The sequence below is a fragment of the Leucoraja erinacea genome, chromosome 22 (genome assembly GCF_028641065.1).
Source record: "Leucoraja erinacea ecotype New England chromosome 22, Leri_hhj_1, whole genome shotgun sequence".
Taxonomy (NCBI): domain Eukaryota; kingdom Metazoa; phylum Chordata; class Chondrichthyes; order Rajiformes; family Rajidae; genus Leucoraja; species Leucoraja erinaceus.
In genome coordinates, this window is record NC_073398.1 from 35,697,553 (window position 1) to 35,721,141 (window position 23,589).

General features: G+C 47.7%; 1 protein-coding gene across 1 annotated transcript; it reads right to left on the reverse strand.

The window, feature by feature from the left end:
- Positions 1 to 244: 244 nt before the first annotated feature.
- On the reverse strand, positions 245 to 15,365 carry phyh (phytanoyl-CoA 2-hydroxylase). The gene is made up of 9 exons (XM_055653478.1): positions 15,201 to 15,365; positions 10,646 to 10,701; positions 9,517 to 9,627; positions 8,128 to 8,296; positions 6,117 to 6,198; positions 4,793 to 4,974; positions 3,141 to 3,302; positions 2,073 to 2,207; positions 245 to 1,184 (listed from the first exon to the last, which is right to left on the reverse strand). The coding sequence occupies exons 1-9, from the start codon at positions 15,252 to 15,254 to the stop codon at positions 1,131 to 1,133; spliced, it is 1,005 nt and encodes a 334-aa protein (XP_055509453.1). The 5' UTR covers positions 15,255 to 15,365; the 3' UTR covers positions 245 to 1,130.
- Positions 15,366 to 23,589: the final 8,224 nt, after the last annotated feature.

Genomic DNA, 23,589 nt, shown 5'->3' on the forward strand with positions numbered 1-23,589 from the left:
ACACACACACACACACACACACACACACACACACACACTCACTCACACACTCACTCACACTCACACACACACACACTCACACACACACACACACACACACACACTCACACACACACACACACACTCACTCTCACACACACACACACACTCACACTCACTCACTCACACACACACACACTCACTCACTCACACACACACACTCACACACACACACACACACTCACACACACTCACTCACACACACACTCATTCACACACACTCACACACACACACACTCACTCACACACACACTCACACACACACACACACACACTCACTCACACACACTCACACACTCACTCACTCACACACACACACACTCACACTCACAGCTCCTGTAGTCAGGATGGAACCCGGGTCTCTGTCGCTGTGAGTCACGGCTCTACTCACTGCGCCACTGTGCTGGACCAATGGACAGGTACATAGATCAGATGGGTGTAGAGGGATATGGGTCAAACATGGACAAATGGGATTAGCTTAGATGAGGTATCTTGGTCGGCGTGTGTCTTGTAGACCTGCAGCTCCGTTGACCCGAGCCAGGCCAACGTGTCATTGTCCAGGTTGCCCAGTCCGCGCTGCACGACTCTAAGACCTCACTCGAAAATGTAATATAATACTGCGCAAATCTCAAAGGCAGCAAATGAAAATTGTCCTGAGTCTCAGTCCCAAGCATACTGGATTATCAGGGTGTTTCTGCAGGCCTAGGTTTTTTAAACTGTAAACATTGATGTAAACTCTGAAAAGACAATTCTTAAACAATTGAATCTGAAGAAGGGTCTCGCCCGTCCCTTCTCCACAGATGCTGCCTGAACCGCTGAGTTACTCCAGCATTTTGTTTCTCCCTTCTACCTAAACATGTTTAAGAAAGAACTGCAGATGCTGGAAAAAGGGTAGACAAAAATGCCGGAGAAACTCAGCGGGTGGGGCAGCATCTGTGGGGCGAGGGAATAGGTGACGTTTCGGGTCGAGACTATACCAAAAATACATTGAATGTAGATTATTATTTGCAAAGAAAAGTAATGAGTTAGTCACTGGAAAGAGTGCAAAGTACATGCACCACCAGTGTACAGTTTCCATCCCCAGAACAAGGTCACAGGTTGGTTCTCTCTCCTTGTACAAGACGACCCTTGAAACGCCAGATATCCTGCAAAGGAAAGGAATCCACAAGTTCAGCAGTGTCTTAGAGTCATAGAGTGATACAGTGGGGAAAACAGGCCCTTTGGCCCAACTTTCCCACACCGGCCAACATGTCCCATCTACACTAGTCCCACCTGCCTGCACTTGGTCCTATCCATGTACCTGTCTAACTGTTTCTTAAATGTTGCGTTAGTCGCAACCTCAACTACCTCCTCCGGCAGCTCGTTCCATACACCCACCACCCTCTGTGTGGAAAAGTTACCCCTCAGATTCCTATTAAATCTTTTCCCCTTCACCTTGAACCCATGTCCCCTGGTCCTCGATTCCCCTACTCTGGGCAAGAGACTGCGCATCTTCTGCTCCAGCTGCAGAGTGTTTAGTTTAGTTTAGAGTCACAGCGCATAAACAGGCCCTTCGGCCCACCGAGTCCGTGCCGACCAGCGATCCCCGCACACAAACACTATCCTACACACACCAGGGACAACTAACAATTTTGCCGAAGCCAATTAACATACAAACCCGAATAGCTGGTTTGCACCCGGAGAAAAACCCACGCAGGTCATGGGGAGAACGTGCAAACTCCACAAGATGGCACCCGAGGTCAGGATTGAACCCGGGTCTCTGGCGCAGTGAGGCAGCAACTCTGTATAGACCTCTCACGACTATACAGACTGTATGGACGTGAGACGTCTCCAAACATTCGTAGCGTATTTCTGGGTTGCCGATGAACTTTTAACATGTTGAAAATGTCGGCGACCTATCACGGATGCTGGCAGTCTCCTGTAAAGGTCGCGTAAGTGGGACAGGCCCTTAACTCAGCAGTTTGTGTCTACCCTCCCTTAAATATTGGTGGCCCCATCTTTGTCCCCCAAGGTACAAGGTGTCAAGGACTTACTGCCAAAGGCGTGTCTTTGCTAATGCCGTATTTCCTGCGCCCTATTTCCAGAACCTCTTCTTCGATGTTCTCCTGGCTGGTGTTCTTCACGTCGATGTAGTTGCAGTCCGCACTGGCGTAGTGGCAGGATATTGCCTGTGGTACACACACGTGTACACACACACACAGTTATACACACACGTGTACACACACACGTACACACAGTTATATGTACACACACACACACATGTACACACACACACACACACGTACACACACACACACACGTACACACACACACACACACGTACACACACACACACACACACATATACACATCACACACACGTACACATACACACGTACACACACACACACACACACACACACACACACACACATACACATACACACACACACACACACACACACACACACACACACACACACACGTACACACACACACACATGTACACACACACGTACACACACACGTACACACACACGTACATACACACACACGTACACACACACACACACACACACACACACACATACACACACACGCGTACACACACACACACACACACACGCACACACACACGTACACACACACACACGTACACACACACGTGCACACACACACGTACACACACACACACACGTAATACGGAAACATTATTCACAACGTACATTCACCACACAACATTCGTTGGACTAACATTTGCACACACAAAACACACGATTTACACACACACACACACGTACACACAACACACGTACACATATATCACACGTACACTCACAGGCGTATCCCCACACACACACCTTTCACATTTCCACACAATAATTGTATAAACGTACACGCACACAACAAACAAAACACGTGTACACACACACCGTGTATACCACACACACACACACTACCCTATGAGTTCAATGTTATTGCCACTTCGCCATCCACCTTCCTCTCCACGTTCACACCCCTCCCCTTCCCCCCCCTTTCCCTATCTCTCCCTCATACCCCTCTTCCCTCTCCCCCCTCCCCCCCTCCCCCTCCACTCCCCCTCCACCCCCCCCCCCCCTCACCTTGCCTGCCCCCCCCCGGAAGCCGCTGGTCACGTTGGTCCCGGAGCCGTGTATGAGGACGGGGTGGAAGAAGACCGTGTCGCCCTTGTCCATCTCCAGGTGGAGCCGGCGGTGACTGGGGTCGTAACCGTGGATACCGTGATACATCTTATTGACGCCGCCCTGGGGAGAGAAACATAGAAACATAGAAATTAGGTGCAGGAGTAGAGGCCATTCGGCCCTTCGAGCCTGCACCGCCATTCAATATGATCATGGCTGATCATCCAACTCAGTATCCCGTACCTGCCTTCTCTCCATACCCCATGATCCCCTTAGCCACAAGGGTCACATCTAACTCCCTCTTAAATATAGCCAATGAACTGGCCTCAACTACCCTCTGTGGCAGAGAGTTCCAGAGATTCACCACTCTCTGTGTGAAAAAAGTTCTTCTCATCTCGGTTTTAAAGGATTTCCCCCTTATCCTTAAGCTGTGACCCCTTGTCCTGGACTTCCCCAACATCGGGAGCAATCTTCCTGCATCTAGCCTGTCCAACCCCTTAAGAATTTTGTAAGTTTCTATAAGATCCCCCCTCAATCTCCTAAATTCTAGCGAGTACAAACCAAGTCTATCCAGTCTTTCTTCATATGAAAGTCCTGACATCCCAGGAATCAGTCTGGTGAACCTTCTCTGTACTCCCTCCATGGCAAGAATGTCTTTCCTCAGATTAGGAGACTACACCTATCCAATCCAGGTACCTGTCCAAATGCCTCATAGAGTTGAACAAAATAATGCTGTCACCATTCTAACTTCCATTATGGCAAGATTGGCAAGAGAGCGCAGGTCACACAAGGCAACTCCTGACGGGAGGTCTCGGCAAATGCCTGTGGTGCCACACCTGGAGGCTCATGTTTGCCCGTCATTATCTTCATCAGATAGACACAAGATGCTGGAGTAACTCAGCGGGACAGGCAGCATCTCTGAAGAGAAGGAATGGGTGACATTTCGGGTCGAGACCCTTCTTCGTCTTCATAAGATCAGTTTCAGTCTAGTTTACTGTCCCGTGTACCGAGGTACAGTGAAAAGCTTTTGTTGCGCGCTAACCAGTCAGCGGAAAGACAATACATGATTACAATCGAGCCGTCCACAGTGTACAGATACAGGATAAAGGGTGCAAGGGTGTGGAGCGATTATAATATGTAAGACTTTGTAGATCTGATTCTGTGGCCAGCACGCAAATAGTCACTGGGGTTGGGCACTATCTTGTTCGTAGGTGATAGGAGCAGAATTAGGCCATTCAGCCCATCAAGTCAACTCCGCCATTCAATCATGGCTGATCTATCTCTCCCTCTCAACCCCATTCTCCTGCCTTCTCCCCATAACCCCTGACACCCGTACTAATCAGAATCTATCTATCTCCGCCTTAAAAATATCCACTGACTTGTGGCCTCCACAGCCGTCTGTGGCAATGAGTTCCACAGATTCACCACAGATGCCATCCCTTAGATCAGAATAGTGTATTTGACACTTAGGAAGGAGATGAGGAGATAATAGTCCCTGTGGTGAATCTGTGGAATCCATTGCTACAGAAGGTACATCCTTTAATTCTGAGGTTGTGATCTCTGGTCCTAGACTCTCCCACGGATCCACTCTATGACATGGACGCTGGACTCACGGGCCAGTCGGGGTAGACGTGTGGCCTCAGGCTGCCCACGTGTGTCCCCGGCAACACCACCAGGCACCCGTTGTCGCGGTGAACCCTCTCCATGGCCGTCCAAGCGCACACGATATGCTCCGCCGGCCGGAAGGGGAAATAATGCAGGTCCTGGTGCAGCGGATGGCGTGATGTCTTCATGCCTGAGAGTGTGCGCACACGGAAATAACACGTTACAGAACACGCGCGTTCTCACAGATTTTGTTATAAAATCTCGTTATAACAAATTTTGGTTATGGTGGGCATTGAAATTGGCAAGCCATTGAAATTGGCAATGCATTGAAATTGGCAATGCATTGAAATTGGCAATGCATTGAAATTGGCAAGCCATTGAAATTGGCAAGCCATTGAAATTGGCAAGCCATTGAAATTGGCAAGCCATTGAAATTGGTGAGTCATTGAAATTGGCGAGCCATTGAAATTGGCAAGCCATTGAAATTGGCAAGCCATTGAAATTGGCAAGCCATTGAAATTGGCAAAGCATTGAAATTGGCAATGCATTGAAATTGACAACGAATTGACAGTGATGAGGCATAGTGACAAGCCATAGAAATTGACCAGCGATCGCTCAGATCGACACTGATTAAACACTGTAACAAACAACCTTTAGTATTTTTAGTTTGCAGTAACAAGTCCCGCTTTAACTTATTTTAGCTTGTGGTTCCGGGGAGACACGCACGCCCGATCCACCCACTGATCAGAACGTGCCCCGCGTAGTTTTAGAATCCTCTGCCCAGCGGATATGCCTGCGTTTGTTTGTTCGATCGTTCTGGTTAAAGCGTTGTACACACGGCAGCCAATGGCCACTTGTCCTTTTTCCACTTTTAATTTTATTTTAATTTCAAGTTTTCTTGAACCTTGTTGTGTGTTAGCTGTTATTAAGAACTATCTATACATTACTAAAACTCTCATCTTGTTTGTTTGTTTGTGTGTCGCCGAAACCCCGCCAAAACGGTACACGATAGCTCCACAATTTTCGGCCCACCTTACTCACCATTGTCCTGCAATGTAAACTAGCAGTTTTTGTTCACATTGATGTTATATTTTAAAAGTTATTCACATTTAAAAAAACGCCGCAGTCGTGCTCCCGCCTGCCTGCCCGCGCCTGCGCAATTGGGAGAGGGTTGCCGTGACACGCGTCACAACGGGGATCTCTGGCCTCACAACGCGAACCTGTTAGCCGCGCCTGCGCAGTTGGGGGCAATGGGTGAGTGGTGGAATATTAGGTTGGGGCCCGACGAGTCCACTCTTGGTCTAGTACACGATTAAACCTTCCTTGTCTTACCAGAGTCGGGAGGTTTGTTGATGAGCATTGTGTGCATCGCCATTATATCAGGGCCGGTAAAACACTCCACGTACTTCAAGATCTAAAAGCACAAACCATGTTAAGAAAGCACTTTATGCTAAAGGCTGATTACACAGATATCATTTCTACTTCTGAACTGGTGGCAAGGAGAGAACACAGGTTAGGTTAAAGAATTAAGTTAAAGAGACTGTTTCTTCCCGGCTGTTATCAGGCAACTGAACCATCCTACACAACCAGGGAGCGGTCCTGAACTACTATCTACCTCATTGGTGACCCTCGGACTATCCTTGATTGGACTTTACCTTGCACTAAACGTTATTCCCTTTATCCTGTATCTGTACACTGTGGACGGCTCGATTGTAATCATGTATTGTCTTTCCGCTGACTGGTTAGCGCGCAACAGAAGCTTTTCACTGTACCTCGGTACACGGGGCAATAAACTATGAACTGAACTAATCTGAAGATAAGCATTGCAAATGTTTAGTTTAATTTAGAGATACAGAGTGGCAACAGGCCCTTCAGCCCACACCGCGTATACTAGTTCCATCCTGCACAGTAGAATAGAACTGCAGCGCCAGAGACCCGGGTTCAATCCTGACTACGGGTACTGTCTGTACGGAGTTTGTAATGTTTTCTCCGTGACCTGTGGGGGTTTCCTCCAGGTGCTCCGGTTTCCGCCCACAATCCAAACACATGCAGGTTAATTGGCTTCAGTAAAAATTGCAAATTGCCCCTCGTGTGTGTGGGACAGGGCTTGTGTACGGAGTGATCGCTGGTCGGCACAGACTCGCTGGGCCGAAGGGACTCCTTCCGCACTGTATCTCTAAAGGCTACAGTCAGCATTTCATAGTTACAATAGAAACATAGAAAATAGGTGCAGGAGGAGGCCATTCGGCCCTTCGAGCCAGCACCGCCATTCATTGTGATCATGGCTGATCGGCCCCAATCAATAACCCGTGCCTGCCTTCTCCCCATATCCCTTGACTCCACTAGACCCTAGAGCTATATCTAACTCTCTCTTAAATCCATCCAGTGATTTGGCCTCCACTGCCCTCTGTGGCAGGGAATTCCACAAATTCACAACTCTGGGTGAAAAAGTTTTTTCTCACCTCAGTCTTAAATGACCTCCCCTTTATTCTAAGGCTATGGCCCCTGGTTCATTACCCAGTGTAGATTGCAAGTAAACGCTCTTGGATTAAATAAACTGTGCATTTGGCATTTCAAGATTAAGATCCCTGTACTTACTACAACTGGCGATTCTGTCTACTGTCTGAAGGTGCTACTGTTATACACTTGTACTGTATCTGAGATGTTTATCTAAGATGTATTACAGTGTTCATGCAAGTGATAATTGCGCCTCCACTTTGATGACCTCGAAAAGATCATCCACACATTCATCTCCTCCCGCCTAGATTACTGCAACTCCCTCTACACTGGCATCAGCCAATCTTCCCTGTCCCGCCTGCAACTGGTCCAAAACGCCGCAGCGAGACTCCTGACGGGCACCCGAAAAAGGGGACCACATCACCCCGATCCTGGCCTCTCTCCACTGGCTCCCTGTGCGGTTCCGTATACATTTCAAGACCCTCCTCTATGTCTACAAAGCCCTCAATGGGCTTGCCCCCTCCTACATTAAAAGTCTTCTCACCCACCACTCCACCTCCAGGCTCCTCAGATCGGCTGACTTGGAGCTGCTGAATATCCCGCGGTCTAGGCATAAGCTCAGGGGCGACCGTGCCTTTGCGGTTGCAGCTCCTAGACTGTGGAACAGCATCCCCCTTCCCATCAGAACAAACTGCCCCCTCCAACGACTACTTTAAGTCTAGACTGAAAACTTATCTATACTCCCAAGCCTTTCCTGATGTCCACTGAGTGAGGGCTACATGTATATATGTATGTAGTTTGTTTGTGTAATACTATTCTTATAACAAATGTAAAGCACTTTGGCCAACGAGAGTACCGTACGTACCATTTAAACCTGGACCCTCACCTCTGGTAGGCAACAATACTCAAAAAGTATCTCATTGCTTTGGAAATCTTGGATCTTGGACACAGCCTGTTGACCGGGAACATACTCCGTCTTTGCGATGCCCACATCCCTCATCACCGTTAATCCTGGGACCACAACTTCCTTACGACAGATCCTTCCAAACTCCTCTCTGTGAACCGAGACAAACAAAGTCACCTCTGGAGACGTTGCGCCCCACCTAACGTTTCCGTGAGGTTCCCGGAGGTTTTTGTCAGTCTCCCTACCTGCTTCCACTACCTGCAACCTCCGGGAACCGCACGGAAACCTTGGGTGGGGCGCAAAGTCTCCAGAGGTTTCCGTTCAGGTTTCCTAAGTGGGACAGGGGCATTACAGTCACACACACACACACACACACACACACACACACACACACACACACACACACACACACACACACACACACACACACACACACACACACACACACACACACACACACACACACACACACACACACACACACACACACACACACACACACACACACACACACACACACACACACACACACACACACACACACACACACACACACACACACACACACACACGTTCAGTTTAGATACAGCATGGAAACACTTTGGAGTGTGAGAGGAAACCAGAGAAAATCCATGCAACTTACTTTAAAAAAAAAAAAACCACACACCTCACACTTGGGTAGTTTACGCCCCAGCGGTTTGAACGCTGACTTCTCTAACTTCAGACAGCCCTTGCTCTCTCTCTCTCTCTCTCTCTCTCTCTCTCTCTCTCTCCGTCTCCCCATCCCAGTCCTCCCACTATCTCCGCCCACTTACTTTCTTTGTCCTATCCCCTCCCCCGACATCAGTCTGAAGAAGGGTCTCGACCCGAAACGTCGCCAATTCTATCTCTCCACAGATGCTGCCTGACCCGCTGAGTTACTCCAGCACTCTGTGAAACGTCACCTATCCACGTTCTCCACAGATGCTGCCTGACCCGCTGAGTTACTCCAGCACTCTGTGAAACGTCACCTATCCACGTTCTCCACAGATGCTGCCTGACCCGCTGAGTTACTCCAGCACTCTGTGAAACTTCACCTATCCACGTTCTCCACAGATGCTGCCTGACCCGCTGAGTTATGGTGCAGCAGCATCTATGGAGCGAAGGAAATAGGCAACGTTTCGGGCCGAAACCCTTCTGGAAATAGGCAACGTTTCGGGCCGAAACCCGGAAGGGTTTCGACCCGAAACGTTGCCTATTTCCTTAGCTCCATAGATGCTGCCTGACCCGCTGAGTTACTCCAGCACTCTGTGAAACGTCACCTATCCATGTTCTCCACAGATGCTGCTGCCTGACCCGCTGAGTTACTCCAGCACTCTGTGTCCAACTTACCTGAAAATCTCCAGATGTTCATCAGAAACCAACTTCTTAACGTGAAGGAATCCGTTTTCCTCATAGAACTGCCTCTGGTCCGGGGTCAGGTAACTATTGTCCACAGTGTAGCTGGAAATAGAGAGAGTTGCAATAAATAAAAAATGAATAGACAATAGGTGCAGGAGTAGGCCATTCGGCCCTTCAAGCCAGCACCGCCATTCAATGTGATCATGGCTGATCATCCCCAATCCGTTCCTGCCTTCTCCCCATATCCCCTGACTCCGCTATCTTTAAGAGGCCTATCTAGCTCTCTCTTGAAAGTTTCCAGAGAACCGGCCTCTGAGGCAGAGAATTCCACAGACTCACCACTCTCTGTGAGAAAAAGTGTTTCCTCGTCACCGTTCTAAATGGCTTACCCCTTATTCTTAAACTGTGTGTGGCCCCTGGTTCTGGACTCCCCCAACATCGGGAACATGTTCCCTGCCTCTAGTGTGTCCAAACCCTTAACAGTCTTTGTAAGATTCCTTGAACAATTTTCTACACAAAAAAAATTGCCTGTTTTATTCTGCTTCATGTGGTGTTAGAAATTATAGTCTGGAAACAAGCAACGTATTGTGTGCTTTGTCTGAAGAAGGGTCTCAACCCGAGTAGAGAGACAGCGCAGAAACTGGCCCTTCGGCCCATCGAGTCCGCGATTACCCCGTACACTAGCACTATCCCACACACACACACACACACACACTAGAGAGGGTTTAATATTTTACAGATGTGATGTTTCACGTCAGGACCCCTTCAGTTTAGTTTTAGAGATGTAGCACAGAAACAGGCCCTTCGGCCCACCGAGTCTGCACCAGCCAGAGATCACCCCGCACACTAACACTATCCTACACACACTAGGGACAAATTACATTATTTATCGAAGCCAATTAACCTACAAACCCGCACGTCTTTGGAGTGTGGGAGGAAACCGGAGCGCCCGGAGAAAACCCACGCAGGTCACGGGGAGAACGTGCAAACTCCGTACAGACAGCGCCCGTAGTCAGGATGGAACCCGGGTCTCTGGCGCTGTGAGGCAGCAGCTCTACCCGCTGCGCCACCGTGCCGATCCTTCTTCAGACCAGTCGACCAATTTCTCCCCATTACTTACCGGAAAGTTCTTGGAGAGGAAGTTGAAGTTCCTCCCGCAGCGGTAGGAGAGAGTTGCTGATGTTTGGATAAAGGAAAAAATCATTGTCCCCGTGGTGGAATGTTGTTTGTTGTTCAATATGGGTTTTTTGACAGAAAAAAACGGGCCCCACTTGTTCCAGTATACACACACACACATGTGTACTCACATATATACACACACACACACACACATATACACACACACACACGTGTGCTCACACATATACACACATACACGTGTACTCACACATATACACACGTGTACTCACACATATACACACACATGTACTCACTCATATACATACACATACGTGTATACACATGCATATACACACACGTATACATACACACACATGTACTCACACATATACATACACACACGTGTATACACATGCATATACACACACGTATACATACACACACGTGTACGCACACATATACACACACATGTACTCACTCATATACATACACACGTGTATACACATGCATATACACACATGTATACATACACACACATGTACTCACACGTATACATACACACACATGTACTCACCCATATACCTACACACACACATGCACTCACATACACACGTGTATTCACCCATATACACACACATGCACACACACATACACATGTGTATTCACCCATATACACACACACATACACACAAAAGAACAAAACGCTAAGAGCAAATGTTGATGGAAATCGTGAACCAAACGGTGTGTTGCTTTTGCTGTTGCAGTTCTATGTTATGACAAGTCTTACTCGTTTTTTATTATTAATAATATAAATCTCTATTTAGTGAAGGCAGTTCCTTCCTGTTTTGTTCCAATCCAGGCCACATTTCACTAGATGCCAGTCCTTCAGTAATACAGTCCCACCACATTGAGTTCCGGTTGTTGGGGTCAGAGTCCAACTCTGCACCAATGACACATGGCAATAGCCATTGTGTTGTACAGTCTAATACTCGAGACCCCAGGCTTGTGGTGAGAGAGGAGAGGTTTCATAGGGACCTCAGGGGCAGCTGTTCCACTCAGTGGGTAGGCAGAGGAAACTGCAGAAGTAGATAGAATTACAACTTTTAAAATACATCACAAAACCATGAGAGGAATAGATCGGGTAGACAGATGCACAGAGTCTCTTGCCCAGAGTAGGGGAATCGAGGGCCAGAGAGGTTCAAGGTGACGGGGAAAAAATTTAATAGGAATCTGAGGGGTAACTTTTTCACACTTTTCGAGGGTGGTGGGTGTATGGAACGAGCTGCCGGAGGAGGTAGTTGTGGCAGGGACTATCCCAACGTTTAAGAAACATTTAGGCAGGTGCATGGATTCAAGATTCAAGAGAGTTTATTGTCATGTGTCCCTGTATAGGACAATGAAATTCTTGCTTTGCTTCAGCACAACAGAACATAGTAGGCATGAATACAGAACAGATCAGTGTGTCCATATACCATGATATAAATATATACACACATGAATAAATAAACTGATAAAGTGCAAATAAACAGATAGTGGGTTATTAATGTTCAGAGTTTTGTCCGAGCCGGGTTTAATAGCCTGATGGCTGTGGGGAAGTAGCTATTCCTGAACCTGGACGTTGCAGTCTTCAGGGTCCTGTACCTTCTACCTGATGGTAGCAGGGAGATGAGTGAGTGGCCAGGATGGTGTGGGTCTTTGATGATACTGCCAGCCTTTTTGAGGCAGCGACTGCGATAGATCCCCTCGATGGAAGGAAGGTCAGAGCCGATGATGGACTGGGCAGTGTTTACTACTTTTTGGAGTCTTTTGCGCTCCAGGGCGCTCAAAATTGCCGAACCAAGCCACGATGCAACCGGTCAGCATGCTCTCTACTGTGCACCTGTAGAAGTTAGAGAGAGTCCTCCTTGACAAACCGACTCTCCGTAATCTTCTCAGGAAGTAGAGGCGCTGATGAGCTTTTTTAATAATTGCATCAGTGTTCTGGACCAGGAAAGATCTTCAGAGATGTGCACGCCCAGGAATTTGAAGCTCTTGACCCTTTCAACCATCGACCCGTTGATATAAACGGGACTGTGGGTCCCCCTCCTACTCCTTCCAAAGTCCACAATCAGTTCCTTGGTTTTGCTGGTGTTGAGGGCCAGGTTATTGTGCTGGCACCATATGGACAGTTGCTCGATCTCTCTTCTATACTCTGACTCATCCCCATCAGTGATACGTCCCACAATAGTGGTGTCGTCAGCGAACCTGATGATGGAGTTCGCACTGTGACCGGCTACACAGTCATGAGTATAGAGTGAGTACAGCAGGGGGCTGAGCACGCAGCCTTGAGGTGCTCCCATGCTGATTGTTATCGAGGCTGACACATTTCCACCAATACGAACAGACTGTGGTCTGTGAATGAGGAAGTCGAGGATCCAATTGCAGAGGGATGCGCAGAGACCCAGTTCTGCGAGTTTGGTAACCAGCTTGGAGGGGATGATTGTGTTAAATGCCGAGCTGTAATCGATGAATAAAAGCCTGACATATGAGTTTTTGTTGTCCATGTGGTCCAGAGTGGAGTGGAGGGCCAGCGAGATCGCATCCACTGTTGATCTGTTGTGGCGGTAAGCGAACTGCAGTGGGTCCTGTTGTGGATTCAGATTCAATTTTAAATTGTCAGTGTACAGTGACAACGAAAGCATTTCAATTTTATTGTCATTGTCAGTGTACAGTACAGAGACAACGAAATGCATTTTGTCGAGGTAGGAGTTGATTTGCGCCATGATCAGCCTCTCAAAGCAGGTTTAGAGGGATATGGACCAAACACGGGCCGGTAGGACTAGTGTAGATGGGGCATGTTGGGCTGAAGAGCCTGTTTCCACGCTGCATTACTCTGTTTAGACAGACATATAGATGGGAAGAGTTTAGTGGGCTGGGGGTGGGCCAAATGGGACTTGCCCAATATGCAAAACTGGGTCAACAATAAATATCCCTTGAATCTGAACATCAACAAACACATAGCAGTAGGGTGGAGGAACAGGTCCATCAACCCACAATATCTGTGCCAACATGTTGCCTAGATCAACCAATCTCCTTAGACTGCGTGTCATCTGACTGCATTTGCTCTGGTATTTTATTTAATTCACATGTTTAATCGATAATGTTTTATTATTAATGTTTAATGTTTTATGCGTCATTCCCACCTGTCACTGTATGTCACGTTGCCACTTGCGGGCGGAGCACCAAGGCAAATTCCTTGTATGTGAATACTTGGCCAATAAACCTATTCATTTCAACTCCCTGCACATCCCTGTGCCTGTGTAAAAGTCTCTTAAACGCCACTATTGTACCTCCCCACCCCGCTCCAGCAGCAAGTTCCAGTTAAACCCCTGTCCCACGGTACGAGTTCATTCCAAGAGTTCTCCTGAGTTTGCCCCGATTCGAACTCGGAGATTTACGGTAATGGCCAATCGTCGGTACTCGGGCAACATGTTGAAAAATCTTCACGAGTCTTCCCGTGCTTACCTGCCGTTAGCGAGTCTTCCCGAGTACCTGCCGTTAGCGTTACGAGCCGCTAAAAGACGTCCCCGAGCTCCGACGTACCCACTACGTTCATTCTTCGTGCTTACCACGAGTTTTTTTTTATTTTTAAACTCGGGACGAGAGCTCTTGGAATGAACTCGTACAGTGGGACAGGGCTATTAGTTAGCACTCTAATCGTTTACATTTCCACCGTGGGGGAATAAGGTTCAGTCTATCCTGTCTGCTACGCCTTAAATGCATTTCTCCATCGTTTTTCAAAGAAAACAATCCAAGTCTGCCCAACCTCTCCTGCAGTTGTAAGCAGGTTTAGAGTGATATAGACCAAACACGGGCAGGTGGGACTAGTGTCGATGGGGCATGTCCTACCTCTATTCCAGGCATAGTTCTGGTAAACAAAAATGCTGGAGAAACTCAGCGGGTGCAGCAGCATCTATGGAGCGAAGGAAATAGGCAACGTTTCGGGCCGAAACCCTTCTTCACACCTGGTAAACCTCCGCTGCATCCTCACCGAAGCCTAAACTTCAGAGTTATAGCGAGAGTTAACAACCCAAGTGGGCTATCGATACAGCACAGCTGTGTGACAGCAGCAGGCCCTTCGGCCCACCCCGTCTCTGGCCGCCAGCGCCGCCTTGAAACATGGGTCAACCTTCCCCTCCGGCCCAGAGTGGGGTTTGCCGGACTGTGGGCAAACCATCGGGCCGGGAGCGGACAGCGAGGAGAACCAAACGAGAAAAAGGATACAAGGTTACACAGAAAAGCTGGAGAAACTCAGCGGGTGCAGCAGCATCTATGGAGCGAAGGAAATAGGCAACGTTTCGGGCCGAAACCCTGAAGGGTTTCGGCCCGAAACGTTGCCTATTTCCAGAAGGGTTTCGTCCCCGAAACGTTGCCTATTTCCAGAAGGGTTTCGTCCCCGAAACGTTGCCTATTTCCTTCGCTCCATAGATGCTGCTGCACCCGCTGAGTTTCTCCAGCTTTTCTGTGTAACCTTCGATTCTCCAGCATTTGCAGTTCCCTCTTAAACAAAAGGATACAAGGTCTGGGTGCAGATGCCGGCGGATGAGCTGCAGTCTGGCGGTCGATGCCATTGCCCGGGTAGACGGGGACGGGGGCTACAGACACTCCCGGGGCTACAGACACTCCCGCGGCTACAGACTCTCCGGGGAGACGGGGCCGGGGTTGAGAGACGCCAGGGCGACAATCCCGTTACCTTTGCCCCGGCCCCGTCATTGGGCGAACAAGGGAGGGAGGGAGGGAGGGAACCCGGAAGTGCAACCGCACCAACTTGCAACCACTACACATTGCCACATTGTGGGCATTTACACTTTGAGCATCTTAACCTTTTACTGTACAACTTCAACATCTGTTCAAGCCTTGACATTGAAGTGAGTCAAGGCAGCACACCTACGCCTCTACTTCCTTAAGAGACTGACATTTGCCACGTCTCCAATGACCCTTACAAACTTCTACTTTGTGGATAGAGAACTGGCTGGCAAACAGGAAGCAAAGAGTAGGAGTAAACGGGTCCTTTTCACAATGGCAGGCAGTGACTAGTGGGGCACCGCAAGGCTCAGTGCTGGGACCCCAGCTATTTATAATATATATTAATGATCTGGATGAGGGAATTGAAGGCAATATCTCCAAGTTTGCAGATGACACAAAGCTGGGGGGCAGTGTTAGCTGTGAGGAGGATGCTAGGAGACTGCAGGGTGACTTGCATAGGTTGGGTGAGTGGGCAAATGTTTGGCAGATGCAGTATAATGTGGATAAATGTGAGGTTATGCATTTTGGTGGCAAAAACGGGAAAGCAGACTATTATCTAAATGGTGGCCGACGAGGAAAAGGGGAGATGCAGCGAGACCTGGGTGTCATGGTACACCAGTCATTGAAAGTAGGCATGCAGGTGCAGCAGGCAGTGAAGAAAGTGAATGGTATGTTAGCTTTCATTGCAAAAGGATTTGAGTATAGGAGCAGGGAGGTTCTACTGCAGTTGTACAGGGTCTTGGTGAGACCACACCTGGAGTATTGAGTACAGTTTTGGTCTCCAAATCTGAGGAAGGATATTATTGCCATAGAGGGAGTGCAGAGAAGGTTCGCCAGACTGATTCCTGGGATGTCAGGACTGTCTTATGAAGAAAGACTGGATAGACTTGGTTTATAATCTCTAGAATTTAGGAGACTGAGAGGGGATCTTATAGAAACTGACAAAATTCTTAAGGGGTTGGACAGGCTAGATGCAGGAAGATTGTTCCCGATGTTGGGGAAGTCCAGGACAAGGGGGTCACAGCTTAAGGATAAGGGGGAAATCCTTTAAAACCGAGATGAGAAGAACTTTTTTCACACAGAGAGAGGTGAATCTCTGGAACTCTCTGCCACAGAGGGTAGTCGAGGCCAGTCCATTGGCTATATTTAAGAGGGAGTTAGATGTGGCCCTTGTGGCTAAGGGGATCAGGGGGTATGGAGAGAAGGCAGGTACGGGATACTGAGTTGGATGATCAGCCATGATCATATTGAATGGCGGTGCAGGCTCGAAGGGCCGAATGGCCTACTCCTGCACTTAATTTCTATGTTTCTACAGATGCACCACAGAGAGCACAATGTGGGATTGCATCACAGCCCAATTTGGGAACATCCGTGCCCAAGATGTGGATGCATCACAGTCCCTGCTCCCTTCCGGCAGAAGGTACAGAAGCTTGAAAGCGCGCACCACCAGACTCAGGAACAGCTTCTTCCCCTCTGTTATCAGGCTTCTGAACGGTCCTTCCATAAACTGGGGTACTGTCCGATTCACCTCTACCCCATTGCGGACATTGGACTTTGTCTGTGAAACTGATGCGCTACAATGCTGAGAACTATATTCTGCACTCTGTATCTTCCCCTTTGCTCTACCTGTTGGACTGGAGTTTGGCCTGATTGTATTTATGAATGGTATTATCTGGTGTGTTTGTAAGCTGCAGAACAAAGCTTCTCAGTGTGACACAGTATGTGACAAGGACAAACCTAAACCTGTATACCCTTCTTGTTTTTAGAATGGTCTCTACAAGCTGCATCCATTTTCATAAATTCTTTGTTAGTTTGTTAAGATCACTCAAAACATGAACTGATATTTTGAAGGACACTCTTACCCTTCCAGCAATTGGAGCCTTTCCTTGAGGATCTGAAAAGTCCAAAACCTTCTCAAGTTTGAGTTTAGTTTATTGTCGTGTGTACCGAGGTACAGTGAAAAGCTTTTGTTGCGTGCTAACCAGTCAGCGGCAAAAACTATACATGATTACAATCGGGCCGTCCACAGTGTACAGATACAGGATAAAGGGAATAAAGTGAATAACATAGACCGCAAGACAAAGTCCAGTAAATGTCCGATCAAATATTGTCCAAGGGTCTCCAATGAGGTAGATAGTAGTTCAGGATTGCCCCCTAGTTGTGGTAGGATGGTTCAGTTGCCTGATAACAGCCGGGAAGAAATGGTTCACCACTATTCTATCCAACACTATGAAATTTCAGGCAATCTGAAAATAGACACAAATTATAATGGGTTTAACTGCATCAGAGCTGGTACATCCTTTGTTATGGCCTTGAATGATTGATACAGGCCCTTCAGCCCACACCGAACATCAATCACCCGTTCACACTAGTTCTGCTATCCCACTTCCCCATCCATTTTGGGGACAATTTACAGAGGGCCGGTCAACCTACAAACTCACACGCCCTTGGGTTGTGGGCGGAAACCGGAGAGCCCGGATGAAACCCACAAGGTCCCAGGCAGAACGTGCAAACTCCACGCACGGGAACAGCATCTGCGGGGGCAGGATAGAACCCGGGTCGCTGGCGCGGAGAGGCAGCGACTCTACCCGCTGCGCCAGCCTTCTGACAGGTCATTAATAAAAACTTATTACTTCGGAGGTGACAGCAACAGAAAAGCATGATCTGGAACAGCACTGCCAACAATCATGCAATTTCAAAAAGGTCTACGTGTGACATTTCTGCTACATTTTCAGACTCCGATCCGAGATAATTTGGAATAAACTAATGAAGCATCTTTCACTGATTTCTATGAATTATCTACCATTGGAGTCAGCTCAACTGAGGGTTAAGACTTCGACACAAGGGACTGCAAATGCTGGTTGACACAAAAGGACTAAATGCTGGAGTAACTAAGCAGGTCAGGCAGCATCTGTGGAGAACATGGATAGGTGACGTTTCACAGAGTGCTGGAGTAACTCAGCAGGTGGAGCAGCATCTATGGAGCTAAGGAAATAGGCAACGTTTCGGGTCGAAACCCTTCTGGGTTTCGGCCCGAAACGTTGCCTATTTCCAGAAGGGTTTCAGCCCGAAACGTTGCCTATTTCCTTCGCTCCATTGATGCTGCTGCACCATAACTCAGCGGGCCAGGCAGCATCTGTGGAGAACATGGATAGGTGATGTTTCACAGAGTGCTGGAGTAACTCAGAGGGTCAGGCAGCATCTCTGGAGAACATGGATAGGTGACGTTTCACAGAGTGCTGGAGTAACTCAGCGGGTCAGGCAGCATCTGTGGAGAACATGGATAGGTGACGATTCCCAGTGTGCTGGAGTAACTCAGCGGGTCAGGCAGCATCTGTGGAGAACATGGATAGGTGACGTTTCACAGAGTGCTGGAGTAACGCAGCATCTGTGGAGAACATAGGTGACGTATCACAGAGTGCTGGAGTAACTCAGCGGGTCAGGCAGCATCTGTGGAGAACATGGATAGGTGACGTTTCACAGAGTGCTGGAGTAACTCAGCGGGTCAGGCAGCATCTGTGGAGAACATGGATAGGTGATGTTTCACAGAGTGCTGGAGTAACTCAGCGGGTCAGGCAGCATCTGTGGAGAACATGGATAGGTGATAAATGCTGGGGTAACTCAGGTTAGGCAGACAAGCACACAGACAGACCAGACTTTGGAAATGGCGGTGCATGCGTGTGTAAATATACAACTAGCATTTGTACACATGACAACTAAAGCACCTTTGAGCCATCCAACATAGATAGGTGACGTTTCCCCAGAGCAGACCGGTTGTGGGTGGGTGGGGTAACGCAAGTTGGGAGGAGAGGCAGGACAAAGCATGACAGGTGACAGGTGGACACAGGTAAGGGGAGTTTTCTGATAGATGGTTGGAACAAAGCAAGCAGGAGGTGCGAGTTGGAAATTGTGAAGCCAGAGGAAGGAATGGAATACTTTGTCACATGTGACTAGGCAGTGAAATTCTTTGCTTGTATACTTGATCTGTACAAATAGCAGCCACCTATAGTGCCGAGTTAAAGCACGCCAGCTCTCTTCCCCCCCCCCCCCCCCCCCACCGGGTCCCCATTGTCCTCACACCCTCCCCAATTGTCCATTGTTCTTCTCCTCTCCCCCCCCCCCCTTAATGTCCTCCATGCCCTCATCGACCCTGGAGGCTTCACCACTGCCGAGGACCTCACGCCTGTCATCCCACTTCACACCTCCATGGTGTCAACCCGGGCACCAACACGCAAGACCCAGCCCCTCCACCCGACCGGCAAGACCCCAGCGAGACGGCAGTGCATCCCTCCGGCCACATTCCCGGTCCATGGTCTCGGCCCGTCGGCAATAGGTGGCCCCAGGGTTAACCTGCCAACGAGTTCCCCACATCCTTGCTGCTAATGTCAGGCGCGAAAAGCTAAATGGCAGAAAGCAAGGTAGGATTAAAAAGCTACATTACAATTGCACACCTACACTTCTGATCACAGTTTTGAGATTTTATTTGAGTTCAGAATTAGTGATTACAGTCCTTTTCACACCGTTTGGGCTCTTGATTTACAAAAGGTGCTCAAGTCAAGAGGGGGCAAACGAACGGCCAACAGTTTTGTTACTTTCTTCCCCTCAAAATACCCGGTACAATACTGGTCTGGAAAGCAGTTTATGTCAGACAACAATCCTTCATGGAAATAATATTGTCAGTAATCCTATGCATGATAGTTCTCTGTCCCTGCCAGTCCTGCATGTGTAGAGAGACTAATGTGTAAATACAGCAAGAGGCAATACAGACTTTATTCTCAATACATGTTTAGTTCCTATAGGAAAAGGTACATCGATATGGGACTATATCCATGTTAAATACTGCTGCTTTATTAAACTGGAGGCACGAGCCAGTCTAATTGCAACACTTTAACCCTTTAGTTTTATAAGTATATTTCTATCCCAAGACCACCTTTTTAAACTTCTCTTTGAGAAGATTTAAAGGCAGACAATATGTGTTTCAAAAACAGCAATTGCTGTATTAATAGTAATCAAAAATATTAAATGGAAAATTCGCATCATTACTTTCTAAGAATACTTACCAGATTGGGATCTCGAAAACACAGGCTGTAAATTTGCCTGTTACACTAAAAAAAATAAGGATAGCATGGAAACAGGCCGTATTGGCCCACCAAGTCCACGCTCCATAGCTCTCACCCCTTCACACTAGTCCTATGTCATCCCACTTCCTCAACACACCCTAGGGGCAGTTTACAATTAACCTACACACCCGCACGTTTTGGGGGGGGGGGGGGGGGGGGGGAGGAGAGCATCTGGAGAAAACCCACACAGTCACAGGGAGAACGTGCAAACAGCACCCGAGGTCGGGATCGAACCTGGGTCTTTGGCGCTGTGAGGCAGCAGCTCTGCCCGCTTCCTCAATGTGCATTCCAACTTTTCTTCCCTAGAATACCCTGCAATTTCCAGGTCAAAGACATTCAATAACTTGAAAAAGAAATGTTAGACAGATTTCAAACATACTTACAAAGCAGTTTTAAAACAAATTAAAGCTGACCATCTTTCTAATTTCCTTCAAAAATATGGCATAAATCAGTTAACTCTTCAAGTCTAAGGTACAGATATTGAGCTGGGAGGATGATGGGTTTTTTTTTTTTAAACCAACTGAAGTGATTTCCTTGGACAAAGTTGGTGTGTATTATTGGCACTGACAAATACACATCCTTTTAAGATTTAAAAACACTCCTTCCCACTGGTTTCGACACAGAAAACCACTAACTGCTTCAATTTTATAATGAATTTTAAAGGTTTTGATTAATCACTGGAAGACACTACATGGAAACAGGCCCTTCGGCCCAACGAACCCATGCCGGCCATCGATCACCCATTCATACTATTTTAAGCTGTCCCTCTTTCTCACCCACTGGGGGTAATTTATAGAGGCCAATTAATTGACAAGCCCACGGGTTTGTAGGATGTGGGAGGAAAGCCACGCGGTCACAGGGAGAACGTGCAAACTTCACACAGCACCCGAGTTCAGATTCGTATCTGGGTTTCTGGCATGGAGATTTTTTTCCATGAACTTGTTAATCAGGCAATGTCTCGTGCAGAACCACACGGTTCACAAAACGATAACGGTTCTACGGGCTGAAAGTTGGGAATAGTTGGCTGGGCAGGTAGCATCTGTGGAGAAATTAAAGGAGAATTAACCTTTTTTACTGTGACAACTGACAAGATGTACTTGAAACATCATGTCTAATTGAGACAAAGCAAATTGTCATTCCACAAGTGGGTCCAATATTGATGACGCAACAGAGGAACAAATGACTGGAGTTAGTACCCAACAAGTGTGACAAGTGTGATAGGGATGAAAACTCCAGCAGGTGAAGAGGCAGGTAACATGTTGCCGATGTTGGGGGAGTCCAGACCCAGGGGCCACAGTTTAAGAATAAGGGGCAGGCCATTTAGAACAAGAATGAGGAAACACTTTTTCACACAGAGAGTTGCGAGTCTGTGGAATTCTCTGCCTCGTAGGGCGGTGGAGGCAGGTTCTCTCGATACTTTCAAGAGAGAGCTAGATAGTGCTCTTAAAGATAGCAGAGTCAGGGGATATGGGGAGGAGGCAGGAACAGGGATGATCAGCCATGATTACATTGAATGGTGGTGCTGGCTCGAGGGGCCGAATGGCCTGCTCCTGCACCCATTGTCTAAGAACAGGATCATAGACACACAAGGAACTGCAAGTGCTGGTTTACAAAACAAAGACAGAGTGCTGGAGTAACTGGGTCAAGAAGGACAGATAACGTTTTACAACTCCTGCATTTACAATGCAAAATCTGAAGCCATTCCACCATTTTATTCTGAAATGTCATTTTTAAGCCTTTAAAAGAATAATTGGCTTAACATATGATGAGCGTTTGACGGCACTGGGCCTGTACTCACTGGAGTCTAGAAGGATGAGGGGGAGTAGTGAAAGGTTGAATAGAGTGGATGTGGAGAGGACATTTACACATCCTTGACTCCTACTGGTCCTAGATTCCCCCACTAGAGTCTAGGACCAGAAGTCATAGCCTCAGCATTAAAGGAAGTGCCTTAAGAAGGAATTTCTTCAGTCAGAGGGTGGTGAATCTGTGGAATTCATTGCCACAGATGACTGTGGAGGCCAAGTCATTGGGTATTTTTAAGGCGCAGGTTGACCGATACTCGATTAGTAAAAGTGTCAGCGGCTATGAGGAGACGGCAGGAGAATGGGCTGGAGATGGAACGTTAGACCAGCCATGCATGAATGGCAGAGTAGATTTGATGGGGTGGTTTTGTTTGCAACGTGCAGATTATGTAGAGTTCAATTCTTTAATGGCTGCCTAAAGCTGCTGCTAGAGAGCAAGCTGATTGCTCTAATGGGAGATGGTCACATTGGTATAGGACAGAATAAACTTTCTGCTAATTGTGGTGGGAAATTCAGAGTGCAGCTACATCGATAACTAACCATTGAAGTGAACTATTTCACAAGATGGTTACAATTCAATTTCTCTGGGGCTTCAATTCTCAAATACAAAAGTACCAAGACACACATGACATGCAGTTCATGATGGAATTAACACACTGTGTAACAAGTCAATTTATTATGCTCAAACGGCTAATGAAATAAAAAGAAAGACAAAGTGCTGGAGTAACTCAGTGGGTCAGGCATCATCTTTGGAGATTAGTCTGAGGGGCTACCTATCCATGTTCTCCACAGATGCTGCCTGACCCACTGAGTTACTCCAGCACTCTGTGAAACATCACCTATCCATGTTCTCCACAGATGCTGCCTGACCCACTAAGTTACTCCAGCACTCTGTGAAACGTCACCTATCCATGTTCTCCACAGATGCTGCCTGATCCACTGAGTTACTCCAGCACCCTGTGAAATGTCACCTATCCATGTTCTCCACAGATGCTGCCTGACCCGCTGAGTTACTCCAGCACTCTGTGAAACGTCACCTATCCATGTTCTCCACAGATGCTGCCTGACCCGCTGAGTTACTCCAGCACTGTCTCAATAAACAATTTTACTTCGGAGTCACGTGAGGGACTCCATGAAAGAAACCCGCTACGACGCATGCGTGTCATATCGCATACACTGACAATTCACTGTGATCATGGCCGATCATCCACAATCAGTACCCCGTTCCTGCCTTGTCC